Source organism: Danio rerio, chromosome 13 (genome assembly GCF_049306965.1).
Source record: "Danio rerio strain Tuebingen ecotype United States chromosome 13, GRCz12tu, whole genome shotgun sequence".
Lineage (NCBI taxonomy): Eukaryota > Metazoa > Chordata > Actinopteri > Cypriniformes > Danionidae > Danio > Danio rerio.
In genome coordinates, this window is record NC_133188.1 from 50,618,127 (window position 1) to 50,633,458 (window position 15,332).

At 34.8% G+C, this 15,332-nt stretch overlaps 1 protein-coding gene across 1 annotated transcript; it reads left to right on the top strand.

The window, feature by feature from the left end:
- Positions 1-1,393: 1,393 nt before the first annotated feature.
- mtrf1l (mitochondrial translational release factor 1-like) lies at positions 1,394-11,076 on the top strand. Its single transcript, XM_002664226.7, has 7 exons — positions 1,394-1,931; positions 3,039-3,118; positions 4,114-4,297; positions 4,390-4,553; positions 6,499-6,616; positions 8,984-9,120; positions 10,836-11,076. The coding sequence occupies exons 1-7, from the start codon at positions 1,526-1,528 to the stop codon at positions 11,040-11,042; spliced, it is 1,296 nt and encodes a 431-aa protein (XP_002664272.1). The 5' UTR covers positions 1,394-1,525; the 3' UTR covers positions 11,043-11,076.
- Positions 11,077-15,332: the final 4,256 nt, after the last annotated feature.

The window sequence follows — 15,332 nt, forward strand, 5'->3', positions numbered from 1 at the left end:
AAAATTCAGAAGAATTCAGTTTTATTATTATTATTATTATGTTTTAATAATTATTTTTTAAAATGGCCAAATTGTGTCTGAGGACAGTTGCATGTGCTGGCCAGTTTGTTTTTTTGTCTAATGAATTATGGTAGGCTACAGTTTTCTACTTTAAAACTTTAACAAATTGCTATTTTTACTTATGATTTATTAGTTAAAAATTATTTTGTTTTCATTTATTTTATTGCAATTTTTGAAAATATTTTTCGTCATTAATAAGTGTGGTTATGAGGACATCTGGATAGTTAATCTGGCAAAAAAAAAAAAAAAAAAAAAATCACTAAAATGCAGTATTTAAATCTCATAGTTAACTACAAACCGAGGCGTATAACTGCAAAAACACCTACTTTTTGAGAAAAAAATAGAACCACCCCTTTCACCAGGCTGACTACGGGTCCATATATATATATACTGTCGCAATTTGGCCATTCATATAAATAAAAGGAAAAATGTGATTACGTTGTTAGCTAATTATAATATATAGCTTTGAAACATTAAATAAATATGCTATATCCAAAAACATTACTATAGTTACAACAACAACAACAACAACCAGAAATGATATTGAAGCAAAGACATAACAGGAGAAAAAGATAAAATAAAAAATTAAATACAAAATAAAAAAATAATAAAAAATTTTAAATGATTACAAAATACTTCTATACATATAAACAAAAATAATAACTTAGGATACAATCATCGACTACAGCGAGGGATCATTACTAGAGAAAAATTCCTTCAAGAAATCTAACATTAAATCATTCTTTTTGTTTTTAATTTGCATTGGAGACTTTTTCAAATTTTCCATTTCTAATAAAAAAATATACATTTCGAAAATGTAGCTTATATATATATATATATATATATATATATATATATATATATATATATATATATATATATATATATATATATATATAGGTAATTGTAAAAGGTGTTAGTGACCTCTTGTGGCGAGTGAGCTGAAATGCACTTTTATGTATTCGTATTTTAATAAACGCCCTACAAGAAGAGATTTGGGCACTGTATTCAGAGACATTAGATCAAACAAATGTATAAATGAATAGAAAAAAATGTGCCAACTACATATTTCATAACATCAGATGTCTGCAATGCTTTATCTTTTTTAATGTTTGTGAACAACAAAGTCTAGTCTTAGCTAAAGATTTAAACATTATTTGCTTTTATAATAAATGTCAGAGAAACACTTTACATCCTGGTTGGGAAATAACACAGAAAAGCAAGAATAAAATAAATCTTAAAATGTTATGTTATATGTCATATTTTCTTGAACGATTGTTGACTTTTATTTTGAAACAATATATAATAATTTCAACCGGAAAAGGAAGCTCCGGACAGTTTTCTGCTACACGTTTGAATGTTGTGGTTCGTATATGTCAACTGTAGTCAAATGACATTATGAATGAATAATAAATGCTTTTATTTCCCTTCAAGTACTCACTCTGAATAGCGTACTTGAGTCGCGATGGCCGTCGTTAGCTTTAGTAAGCATCTGCTGAATGTGACACTGTCGAGGACAATCACAACACACGCTACAGTTTTCAGAGGGCAGCTATGCAGATGTAAAGCACTTTACAGGACAATTAACAACACAAAACGAACATTTCACACATCGCTGACCGCTAATATCTCCAAAATCCTTTCTGTGGACGATATCTTCAGCAAACAGAGCTTCCAGGACTACCTGAAGAAGAAGCAGACGGAGTATAACACAAGTCTGAACTCCATTAACAGTCAAAACCAGACCCTGGAGGACGCTGATATGAAAACACAAAGGACTAACATGACGATACTCGCTCATTTAGTCCATAATATTAAAAAACTAGAAGTTAAACAGAAGGAGATGGAGGATATGCAGGACTTGCTGAAAGGTAGTAAGCCGAAGCACCTTGCTCTTAAAGGGACAGTTCACCCAATAATGAAACTTCAGTCATCATTTACTCACACACTTTTGTTTGGGTTTCTTCTGTTAAACACAAAAGAAGATATTCTGAAAAAGGATGAAAACCTGTAACCATTGACTTCCATAGTATCTGTTTTTCCTACTATGGAAGTCAATGGTTACAGGTTATTAACTTTCTTCAAAATATCTTCTTTTGTGTTCAACAGAAGTGTTGCTCTAAAGCACAGGTCTCAAACTCAATCCCTGGAAAGCCACAGCTCTGCACGTTTTTGTTCTAACTTTAATCAACCACAGCAGATCCAACTAATCAAGATGTTCAAGACTACTATAAACTTAATCAGGTGGGAGTTGGAGCTAAACTATGCAGAGCTGCGGCCCTCCAGGAGTTGAGTTTGAGACCAATGCTTTAAATGAACCCATTTGGGATGTACTTGAGCACAAATGTTTCAAGTGTGACCCTAATTATTTTTTATAATGTTACTGGGTTTGATTAATTAAAATCTATATTTTTATTCAGATTTTGAAATGTTCTTTTATGTATACCATTTTTAAAAAATATATATTCATTTGATTTTTATAAAATGTTAACAAACGAAAGTAAAAAAAGCCAGTAACAATACAAATAGAATATATATATATATATATATATATATATATATATATATATATATATATATATATATATATATATATACAATACAGAATTTATTTAAAAAAACACTCTATAACCCTCATATTGTGCAACACACAGTATGTGATATGCATAAACAATATGCATATATTATAGTATTTACAAGTTACTACACTTTGTTAATACCTGCACAAACATACCGTAGTATAGTTAATTGTTACAACAATAAACTGGTATTGTAGTATAATATAACCTACAGTTGTAGACAGCTACAGTTTTGGGTAATTTATTTACATGATTATAATAGCAACTGTAGAATTACTACAACAGCTTTATTTAGGTATTTTTCTATACAATAGTATACAGTTCATTAGAGCTGTTAAAGGTGTAGTGGGAATGAAAGGAGCTTTCTGGAGGTTGATTTGCATCTCTATCTGTTTTCAGACAATGACCCAGAACTGCTTGAGCTGGCAGAGACTGAGAAGGAAGCCGTTCTGGCAGACATTCAAGATCTCAGACAAAAGGTGAGGCGTGAAACGCTCTCGTTTGCATTTCAGTCGCCTTTATTAAATAAATGAGTTTTGCTGATTGTCGTTCAGAGCTGGAAAAGGCAGAAAGTCAAAAGGCTTTTCTAGGTGAGCAAGGAAGAGTAAAGAGACACTGCAAAAATGCTTTTCTTACTTAGTTTTTAGTCTTGTTTCTAGTCCAAATATCTCAAGATTCATAAATGTAGAAATGTGTTCTACATGAGCAAAATATAGTGTCTTGTTTTAAGACATAATAATAATATAATTAATAATACAAAATAATATTTATATCAATGAAATAATAATATTGATAAATAATATTAATAAAATTACACTGGTTGCCTGTGCACCAAAGAATAGATTTTAAGATACTTTTATTGGTTTATAAAGCACTTCACAACATGACACCTTCCTACATTTCCGACTGTCTATCAAAATATAATCCACACCGTTTTCTACACTCTTCTGGCGCTGGGCTTTTAGAATTTTACTCTGTAAACCTGATGCGATCTGGCGGTGCTTCTTTTAGACATTATGCTCCAAAAATTTGGAACTGTCTCCCTCTTGAAGGGAAAGAATCCCCTAGTATTCATGTTTTTAAAAAGCGTGTTAAGACATATCTTTTTAAAATTGCGTATGAATACACAGCTAAAATAGCTTTTAAGGTGTATGCAATTTATCTATATTGTTGTAGGTTTATGTGTGTATGTATGGTGTGTGCTTGCATATATATAAGGACTATTGTGTGCGTGATCATGTGGATATATGCTTATATTTTGTGTACATGAATGCTTTTATCTGAGTATATGTGACTAGTTTATGTGGTCTGTTTTAATGCTTTTTTGTTGTTTGTAAGGCATTTTTAGTTGCACGTATGTTGGAAAAGTGCTATACAAATAAAATTTATTATTATTTTTATTATATTATTATAACCAATATAGCAAAAGTGTAATGATGTAATCCTATTGAAAATACAATGTTCTGTGTTTCAGATTTTATCTCTTCTTATCCCCGAAGAGGAATCGGACATGAGTGAGCTGGTCCTGGAGGTCTCTGCTGGGGTCGGAGGTCAAGAAGCCATGCTGTTTACCGCAGAGATCTTCGAGATGTACCAGAACTATGCTGCTTTCAATGGCTGGAGCTTTGACGTCCTGGAGGCCAATGCTAGTGAACTAGGTGGACAAATCTATTAGAAATGACACGCATTATCTGCATGGGTGGGTTTGTGTGTGTGGTTGAATATCAAGTGTTGTATCTGATGTGTTTAGGGGGCGTCAGACATGCATCCGCCAGTGTCAGCGGGCCACTCAGCTATAAGAAGTTAAAGTTTGAAGCCGGTGTTCATCGTGTGCAGAGGGTCCCGAAAACAGAGAGTAAAGGCCGCACACACACCAGCACAATGACCGTGGCTATTCTTCCTCAGCCCACAGAGGTACAAACAAATGTATATAAACAGTGAAAGCCAAACTCATTAGCTCCCTTTGTATATTTTATTCTTCAATTTCTGTTTAACGTTGAGATTTTTTTCAAGACATTTCTAAACATAATAGTTTTAAATAACTCATCTCTAATAACTCATTTATTTTATCTTTGCCATGATGACAGTAAATCATATTTTATTTATTTATTTATTTATTTTAACATTTATTTGTGATTATTTTCTCAAGCTTCAACAAAACATTTTGCACTTTCAAGGATGCAATTTTCCCCCCATTTTGAACATTGCCGCCGAAATGAACTAGCAAACAAATAAAATCAAAATACAATTACAACAGGAATAGACAAAAGCACAGCAAAATTGAAAATATTAATAATTGTAAATAAATAAATAAATAAATAAAAAGAATAAAATAATAATAATAGTAAATAAAAAATAAAAAAAACTTTAAAAATAATTCAAATAAATAATTACCTACAGTACATGATAATACAAATCAATATTCTGTTACATTTATCGTGGTCTTTTACATAAATATCAAACTAAACTATATCGTTGATCACAGTTAAACCGGTTATTTATATAAATCAGTTAAAAGAGAGAGTTCTTCAAAATATGTGATCATAGGTTGTCTCATAAAATTTTTGGACAGATCCCTTCATTAAATACTTAATTTTCTCTAATTTCAAATATAAAATCAGATCACACATCCACATTGAAGCTTTAGGTGAAGCTGCAGATTTCCACTCAAGTAGTATTCTTCACCTTGCTAACAAAGTAGCGAAGGCGCATACATTTTTTGTCTTGTTTGTCAACAATATATTGTGTTCTGGTACCCCAAAGATGACAGTAAATAATATTTGACTAGATATTTTTCTGAACAGCTTAAAGTGACATTTAAAGGCTTAACTAGGTGAATTAAGCTAACTAGGCAGGTTAGGATAATTAAGCAAGTTATTGTATAAGGATGTTTTATTCTGTAGACTATTGAAACAATAATATAAGCTTAAAGGGGCTAATAATTTTGACCTTAAAATGTTTTTAAAAAAATTAAAACCTGCTTTTATTCTAGCCAAAATAAAACAAATAAGACTTTCTCCAGAAGAAAAAATATTATCAAACATACTGTGAATTTCACTGCCCTGTTAAACATCACTTGGGAAATATTTAAAAAAAGAGAATATATATATATATATAAATATATATTCAGTTAATATTATGTATTTCATCCATGATGCGACGGCAAGCACAGGCCAGCAGTGCCAGTGCGTTTACCACAGACCAGCTAGAGTCAATTCGGTGGATGGGGATGAAGAAGAATAGAGGGCAGTGGGGTGTTCTTCAAAACTGTAATTCAAGCTGCAAATCTATATGGTATATGCCTGGTATGAACTGGAATTTTTCAAAATATAAATATCCTCTCATTCATTCAATCATTCATTCATTCATTCATTCATTCATTCATTTTCTTTTCGGCTTAGTCCCTTTATTAAACAATGGTCGCCACAGCAGAATGAACCGCCAACGTATCCACTCTATAAATATCCTCTCTTTCTATAAATTTCGTAAAATACATATAAATATGCTAATATACACATTATATCATATACAATATATATTATAATAAATGAAATCCAGGTCAAACCAAGTCCTTAAAATCACTGTCTATAATTTAAAACCACCCTCTAACATCTACAGTTGCTGGAGTTTATAGTTGTCATTTTCTTTTTTTGTTCAGTTTTTGTAGTTATCCATCTTTTAACATGACTATAAGCATGAACATGCTTTAAAAACTTGTACAATAAGGTTACAATATATTGTCATTTACAAAAAAGCAGATGGATGAATGGATGTTTACATTAGATGTTGTTTTTAAATACAGAAAGACGTCCGGTTGGATGACATGGTTGTATTGTTGCCTTTCACTTTACATTCATAGATCTCATTCACCATCAACCCCAAAGACCTGAAGATTGAGACCAAGAGAGCGAGTGGCGCAGGAGGACAGCATGTGAACACCACCGACAGTGCGGTCAGGATCACACACCTGCCCACAGGTGAGGGAAATATACTGTATGACCCTAGAGCACAAAAACCTGCCACTTTTGTTTTAGTTTCATTTGCTGATATACAGTTGAAAACAGGATTATTAGCCCTCCTGAATTATTAGCCCCCTTGCATATCACCCCCCCCCCCTCCCACCAAATTTATGTTGAACAGAGAGCAGATTTTTTCAACACATTTCTAAACATAATAGTTTTAATAACTCAGTTTTAATAACTAATTTCTTTTATCACTGCCATGATGACAGTGAATAATATTTGACTAGATATATTTCAAAGTACAGGTAGTTAGTTTCCTCATTTTGTTTATCGTTTGACTGTTAAGTTGCATTCATATTAGTGATGGGTCGTTCATGAACAATTCTTTCATTTTGAACGAATCTTCTATATAACTCGGGAACCACGAGTCCTCTCAGGGAGTGATTCGTTCATCCGCGCGTGCGCACATTTGTGCAGGTAGTATCGTTAATTTCAAGTCTTCATCACATTGGCAGAAGCCAATCATATGCTTTTAGAGCCGGAAAAAGAATTGATCGGCTCACTTCTCGAGTCCTCTATCGGGTCTGAGTCACTCGTTCATCACGAGCCAATCATAAGCGTTTAGAGCCGAAAAAAGAATTGATCTGCTCACCTCTCGAGTCCTCTATCGGGTCTGAGTCACTCCTTCATCACGAGCCAATCATAAGCGTTTAGAGCCGGAAAAAGAATTGAACCGTTCATCTCGAGTCCTCGGGTTTGAGTCATTCTGTCACTTGATAAACGAACTATCATGGCTCCTATCGGCTTAGACTGTGCATTGATTAAGATTATATGTGACCGTCAGTGTAACGTGAATGAACCCTTGACATTTGAAGACATGAAGAGGTGAGCTGAGCAAAGAGACAAAAATGCCTTCATAGACAAAAGAGCAGGTAAAAACTGAATTATTATTTTCTCCTTCTTATATTCTATTTATGACTTATTTGTCGTGTGATCAACCTTTTGGGCTAGTTGTAGATGTGTTTGGAAGCAATTTGTAACATTTTAAATATAATTTGGCAAATTGAACTAAATGAACGAAATGACTCGAAAAAAGATTCGTTCATCTTGATGAACGAGACTCAAAGATCCGAGTCAGTAAAATGATCCGAACTTCCCATCACTTATTCATAGGGATGTAACAATATTGTAAATACCGTAATACCGAAAAAATGTTTTTTTTCAATAATACCGTGGGCGCATGACTCAATAAAACTATATTTCTGAGAAAAGTTTGCTTAGGCGAATGAAGCGAACGGGAGGTAGCAGGAACTACAATTCCCATCAGCCCAGGCGTGGCCATCATCCTTTACGGTCTGTTGTCACTACAGATCCAGTAATGCGGAAATGGAGTGTTTTGCTAGTAGTGGGGAAGAAAAAGAGCTGAAAATGATCGAACCTAAAGCGGGTTTTAAATCGGATGTGTGGAAGCATTTCGGTTTCTCTCTAAAAAGATACGAAAAAGGAGAAAAGGTGACAGACAAAGAAAAAAACGGTATGCAGGCACTGCCAGACTGTGGTGAAATATAAGTCGGGGAATACGACTAAAACCAGTCATGGGGACTGCAGAACACAGCACACTTGTTAGATTGATGCAGACATTGACTTGTACCGCAAAGAGATCTCTATCTCACTCATGGCTTGTCCTCTCAAGTGGTGGAAAGACGATGCACATCGTTACCCACTGCTGTCTACCTTGGCTAAATCATATCTCTCTGTCCCAGAAACCTCAGTCCTAAATGAGAGGGTTTTTTTTTCTGTTGCAGGAGACATGCCCAGAGATCCCAGCTTTCACCAGATTATAGTTAAATAATTTTCCTTAAAAAAACCCATCTCTATCTAAGTGAGTGAGTGATTAAATGTTTAATGTGATGGGTTTTCAACAATAATAAATTGAAACTTTGTTTATTTCTTTTTTACATGGTTTAATAGTTTTTTGTTATCAAAATTGAAAAAGTTCCTGTTTCAAAGCTTACAGATAGATGGCTTATTTGTATGTCATTGATATGTTCAGTGCTAAGGTAAATAAACACTTTTGGCACTTTTTTCGGGTCTTTTCATTAGTTTTGTTGTTTCTGTAAATGATTCAATAAATACCGTACCGTGCCATTCATACCGAGGTATTACCGTACCGTGAAATTCTGATACCGTTACATCCCTACTTATTCATATTGCTTGTCTGGTGTGTAGTGTACGTAATTGAATGCTATTATAAAGCATGCCTGCAGTGAAATAAAGAGTTTTAGGTAAAAAATAAATACAAATATATTTATCTATAATCAGTTCTCATGTTCATTTATGTCATTGTGAATTAAAAGGATCAGAAATTTGTCATGATTTCAGGCACGGTTGCTGAATGTCAGCAGGAACGCTCTCAGATCAAGAACAAAGATACAGCCATGAAATTACTGCGAGCCAAACTCTACAGCGCGCGGCTGGAGGAGGAGACCAGCAGGAGATATCAGGCCCGAAAACTACAGGTGCAAGCCCTCAGTTCACTATTCACTTTTTTCTCATTATTGCGGCTGTTCAGTCGAGGAGTCACTATTTTAGCCTGCCCAGTTTGCCTTTTCTGGGATGAAAACTAAAAGACACCCAGTCTCATTCAATAAACATATATACGCAGAATTATTTAGCATAAAATCATTAATTCGTTCATTCATTCTTTTTCCTTCGGCTTGGTCCCTTTATTCATCAGGGTTCACCACAGCGGAATGAACTGCCAACTTATCCAGCATATGTTTTAAGCAGCGGATGCCCTTCCAGCTGCAACCCAGTACTGGAAAACATCCATAGACACTCATTTACACTCACACACTAAGGACAATTTAGTTTATTCAATTCCCCTATAGTGCATGTGTTTGGACTGTGGGGGAAACCGGAGCCCAACCCACGCCAGCACGGGGAGAACATGCAAACTCCACACAGAAATTTATCGGGGGTCATCACAGCGGAATGAACCGCCAACTATTCCAGCATATGTTTTATGCAGCGCATGTCCTTTCAACGATGTACAGGAGGCTTTAATTTACATTTGACTGAAAACTTTTAGTCAGAATTGGCCAGGGGTAGGCTATGAATCATTTCAGGCTTGACCAGGGATGGGCAAACTGGATCCTCGAGGGCCGGTGTCCCTGCAGAGTTTTGTTCCAACACTAGTTAAACACACCTGCTTATAGATATCTAGTGATCTTAAAGACACTGATTCGCATGTTCAGGTGTGTTTGATCAGTGTTGCAGCTAAACTGTGCAGGACACCGGCCCTCCAGGACCGAGATTGCCCACCCCTGGGCTTGACTACATACAGTGGGGGAAGTATATAGTGTTTTTTTTCTGGGAATAATATTTCGAAAGGAGCTGCTGACATGGTATTGAAGCAGATTTTGGTAAAAACCCAAACAATACAAGCATGAAAATAAAACAAAACAAAACAATCAGAGACATGAGTTGTGTGTAATAACAATAAAATTACAGAAGAAGAAAATACTGAACTACTGAAATGTATTTAACACTTTAAAGAAAAGTCTTTTTTGGTTCTGGCAGCTTAAAGACGCTTCTCATAATGAAGTGACGGGCATTGCTCAGGTGTGAGTTTTTCATAGATTTCATCAGTGTGTCAAAACCTTGATGGTTCTGTGGGTCTCGTCTATCAAATCTGAGCTTTATTTTGTATTCTCTATTGAATTCAGATCAGGTGATTGGCTGGGCCATTCTACAGCTTGATTTTCTTTCTCTGAAAGCATTTGAGAGTGTTCTTGGCTGTGTTTTGGATCATTGTCTTGCTGAAATGTCCACTCTGGTTTCATCTTCATCCTCCTGCTGATGTAGATGTTGGACTGAAGCAGCTGATATTCATTTACACTGAGGAAGGGCAGATGGTTGCTGAAGATTTCAGCTGCTGTCTGGGCTTTCACTGCCTTTCTACACCTCCCTTTCTTCATGTGTTCAAAACCCTTTTCCCTGCGTCTTTTTGTTTTATTATGCATAACTTCATTTGTAAACTAATTAGTTTTGTTTTCTTAGCATATATATGGATTTCTTTGGTTGTTACCAACCTCCGGTGAAGATTTCAAGTCAACAAAAACCTTTAGAAATATCATATTGACTAAAAGAGCTGTAGAGTTGACTGTTGATTTAGAATTTACTGTCTAATAATTGTGTTAAGTTTAAGTAATCTGTACTTCTCTTGTGACAGATCGGCACCAGAGGCAGATCAGAGAAAATCAGGACCTATAACTTTCAGCAGGACCGAATCACAGATCACAGAATCGGAAAAACCGTTCATGACGTTCATGGATTTTTACAAGGCGAGGAACTGCTGGAGGAGATGATCGTGTTTTTACAGCAGTTTTCTGAGCAGGAGTCGCTCATGGACGTCCTTGACAGTGAACTGAATCTGTAGTTAATTCTGAAAATAAAAGAAATGTGTGAATGTTTATCTTTGTGGGTGTCAGATTTAATAAAGAGCACAACCGTCTAGACTGATGCCCCGTTCACACTAATGCATTTTAGTTTGAAAACGCATAAGTTTTGCGACAGTTACGCCATCCGTCCACACTACGCCGGAGTTTTTGAGCGCTGAAAGCGGAGCGTTTTGGAAACCCTGGAGAGGCCGTTTTCATTCTGAAACGCTGCTGCTCAGTCTCAGTGTGGATGGGGGAAAACGGAGACATCTGAAAACAGAGGCGGGACTGCTGAGATTCGCTACCTGATTGGGGCTTTTGTGTCATTGCGTATCCTTCCCTTATTCGTCAAGCCCCTATCACATAACTATAACACATGGCTTTAACGTTACCGGAAGACAGCAGAGCAGCCTTCACTGTAAACAACAACATGGGCACAGAAATGGGAGCGTTGTTTGCACTATTGTCTGTTTTAGGCGCCATTGTGCAGTTATTCATTTGTTATGTTTAGTAACAACTTGACCTCGTCGTCTGTCCACAAAAATACCGACGTGTAACCAAGAAATTTTGGTTTCTTTGCCATCGCGTTTAATGTTCAACCGGCGTTTGTTGACTAACAACAACCAAATGCCGAGCGAGACGCATGCTTTCTGTTTATAATAGAACGCGCATGCCCAGAGTGCGCGAATGGTCATGTGATATATGTTTTTGGTGGCGTAGTGTGGACGGAGATATGTTCAGAAACGCTAGGTGAAACGCTAGTGTGGACATGAATCGTTTTTGATCTAACACGCCGTTTTATAACTAAAACGCACTAGTGTAAACGGGGCCTGAGAAAAACAGAGCGGTATTTCACATAGTACCTCTGAGGAGCTTCGCAAACACTCTTTGCTTTCTCTTGAGCGTTGCACATTGGTGTGAAATGCTCTGTGTGTTTATTTTACAGTCAGTTTTTGCATTTCCAGTTGCTTGAATCGACAGAATACAGAACAAATCACATTTCAGAAATTAAACTAATTATCAAACTTACAGATCAAAAATGTGTAGTAACACTTCAAAAAGGATTCATTTGTTAATATTCGATAATACATTAGCTAACAACACACATGAACAAATACTAAAGTAATGTGTAGTAAAGTCGATAGTGATTTAAAACCATTCTGCAGTAAAGTACTTGAATTAACCTGGTAATTCTGTAGTAATATACAAAAACTATAGTAATATAAAAAGATAATATTAGGTTTGCTATGTGTCATACTACAACACAAAACAGTTTAGTGTTGTAAAAACTAAAGTAGACTATAGTGTTAAGTTGATTGGTTCACTGTAGTTAATCCTACAGTATGCTGGAGTATTCATTAACAAAGTATTGTAAATATTATAATATTTACCAGGGCTGCACAATATATTGTATGAGCATCGATATCGCAATGTGTGCCATAGTGCACAATAGTAACAGATGCAATGTTGAGTTGAGATTAGTTTAACCAGAATCCACAGGTCAAAACACATGAGATTTGTGGAGACACTGCAGAATTTAACCATTATAGTTGGTACGCGGGCTTCCATCTAGTGGTATGCAGAGGAATCAAATATGTTATATTTACATCCTATATATTTAAAAAGTATATCAAAAATGATTTAGCCTATATATGAATATGGTGACATATAGCCTGTATTTATGAGGACCAGGCAATATTAGCAGTTGTTGGTAAATAGGCTGCTATATGGTAATACTTTACATTAAATTTTTTTTTTTTTTTTTTTAAACAGTAACCTACCATTTTTAACTTTTAAAAGCACATTTTAGTTTAAATGTTGACGTTTTTTGTTGTGTTTTTTCTTCTTCTTTTTTTTACATATAACCACAGTGCAGTGTTAATGTTCAAACTATTTATAATGTTTAAAGTGGCTGACAGTAATAAATATTCTTAATAATAAGAATTAATCTGCTTCGTTTTTGAACGGCACAGAGCTTTAGCTGCTTTATAGGCCTACTACACTACTGTATTTCAATACTGGTCAGTCTGGTGGTACTTGCAGAGACCATTTTTTTTCTGAGGTCGCACTTGATAAAAAAAGTTTGAGACCCACAGTACTACAGTATTCAGTTGATCAGTTCTGTAGTTAATGCTACAGTATGATGGAGTATTTAACAAAGTGTTCTATAGTGGGGTTCAGAAATAGGTAGTTTTATTTTAGGAATGCAATGTTTTTACAGCATTTATATTAGTTATCCTTAGTAGAAAAATAGTTTTCATGATACTTTACTGTGTACTGTCTAATCTTAAATGCATCTTTTGCTTTTAATACTGGCGGTTCATTCCACTGCGGTGATCCCAGGTTAATAAAGGGACTTAGCCGAAGAGAAAATGAACGAATGAATGATTTTGATACTGTCAGTAAATGTTTAAACTAACTTAGCTGATGCTAATAACTTAATTAAAATTTATATATGCTGTAGAAGTGTTTTTATTTTAGTTTATGTCAACTGATGTTAACAAAGCTTAATATGAGGGGTTATTAAAATATTGTAGAGATGAAAATAACTAACTACTATTACATAACTACCTTTTTATCACTTCAAAACCTGAAAACCACACACACACACACACACACACACACACACCCATGAACATACAGAGCTTTAGCTGCTTTATAGGCCTACTATGCTACTGTATTTCAATACTGGTCAGTATCGTGGTACTTGGAGAGTACTTTTTTTTCTGAGGTTGCACTTTATAAATAAAGTTTGAGAACCACAGTACTACATTCAGTTGATCAGTTCTGTAGTTAATGCTACAGTATGCTGGAGTATGGTGTTGGAAGTGTTTTACAGTGGGGTTTAGAAATAGGTAGTTTTATTTTAGGAATGCAAAGTTTTTACAGCTTTTATCTTAGTTAACATGAGTAATAACTAGTTTTCATGGTACTTTACTGTGTAGTATCCAATCATAAATACATCTTTTGCTTTTAATACTGGCGGTTCATTCCACTGTGGTGACCCCTGGTTAATAAAGGGACATAGCCGAAAAGAAAATGAACGAATGAATGATTTTAATACTGTCAGTAAATGTTTAAACTAATTTAGTTGATGCTAATAACTTAATTAAAATTAATAAATGCTGTAGAAGTGTTTTTAATTTAGTTCATGTGAACTGATGTCAACAAAGCTTAATATGAGGGGTTATTAAAATATTGTAGAGATGAAAATAACTAACTACTATTACATAACTACCTTTTTATCACTTCAAAACCTGAAAACCACACACACACACACACACACACACACACACCCATGAACATACAGAGCTTTAGCTGCTTTATAGGCCTACTATGCTACTGTATTTCAATACTGGTCAGTATCGTGGTACTTGGAGAGTACTTTTTTTTCTGAGGTTGCACTTTATAAATAAAGTTTGAGAACCACAGTACTACATTCAGTTGATCAGTTCTGTAGTTAATGCTACAGTATGCTGGAGTATGGTGTTGGAAGTGTTTTACAGTGGGGTTTAGAAATAGGTAGTTTTATTTTAGGAATGCAAAGTTTTTACAGCTTTTATCTTAGTTAACATGAGTAATAACTAGTTTTCATGGTACTTTACTGTGTAGTATCCAATCATAAATACATCTTTTGCTTTTAATACTGGCGGTTCATTCCACTGTGGTGACCCCTGGTTAATAAAGGGACATAGCCGAAAAGAAAATGAACGAATGAATGATTTTAATACTGTCAGTAAATGTTTAAACTAATTTAGTTGATGCTAATAACTTAATTAAAATTAATAAATGCTGTAGAAGTGTTTTTAATTTAGTTCATGTGAACTGATGTCAACAAAGCTTAATATGAGGGGTTATTAAAATATTGTAGAGATGAAAATAACTAACTACTATTACATAACTACCTTTTTATCACTTCAAAACCTGAAAACCACACACACACACACACACACACACACACACCCATGAACATACAGAGCTTTAGCTGCTTTATAGGCCTACTATGCTACTGTATTTCAATACTGGTCAGTATCGTGGTACTTGGAGAGTACATTTTTTTTCTGAGGTCGCACTTTATAAATAAAGTTTGAGAACCACAGTACTACATTCAGTTGATCAGTTCTGTAGTTAATACTACAGTATGCTGGAGTATGGTGTTGGAAGTGTTTTACAGTGGGGTTTAGAAATAGGTAGTTTTATTTTAGGAATGCAAAGTTTTTACAGCTTTTATCTTAGTTAACATGAGTAATAACTAGTTTTCATGGTACTTTACTGTGTAGTATCCAATC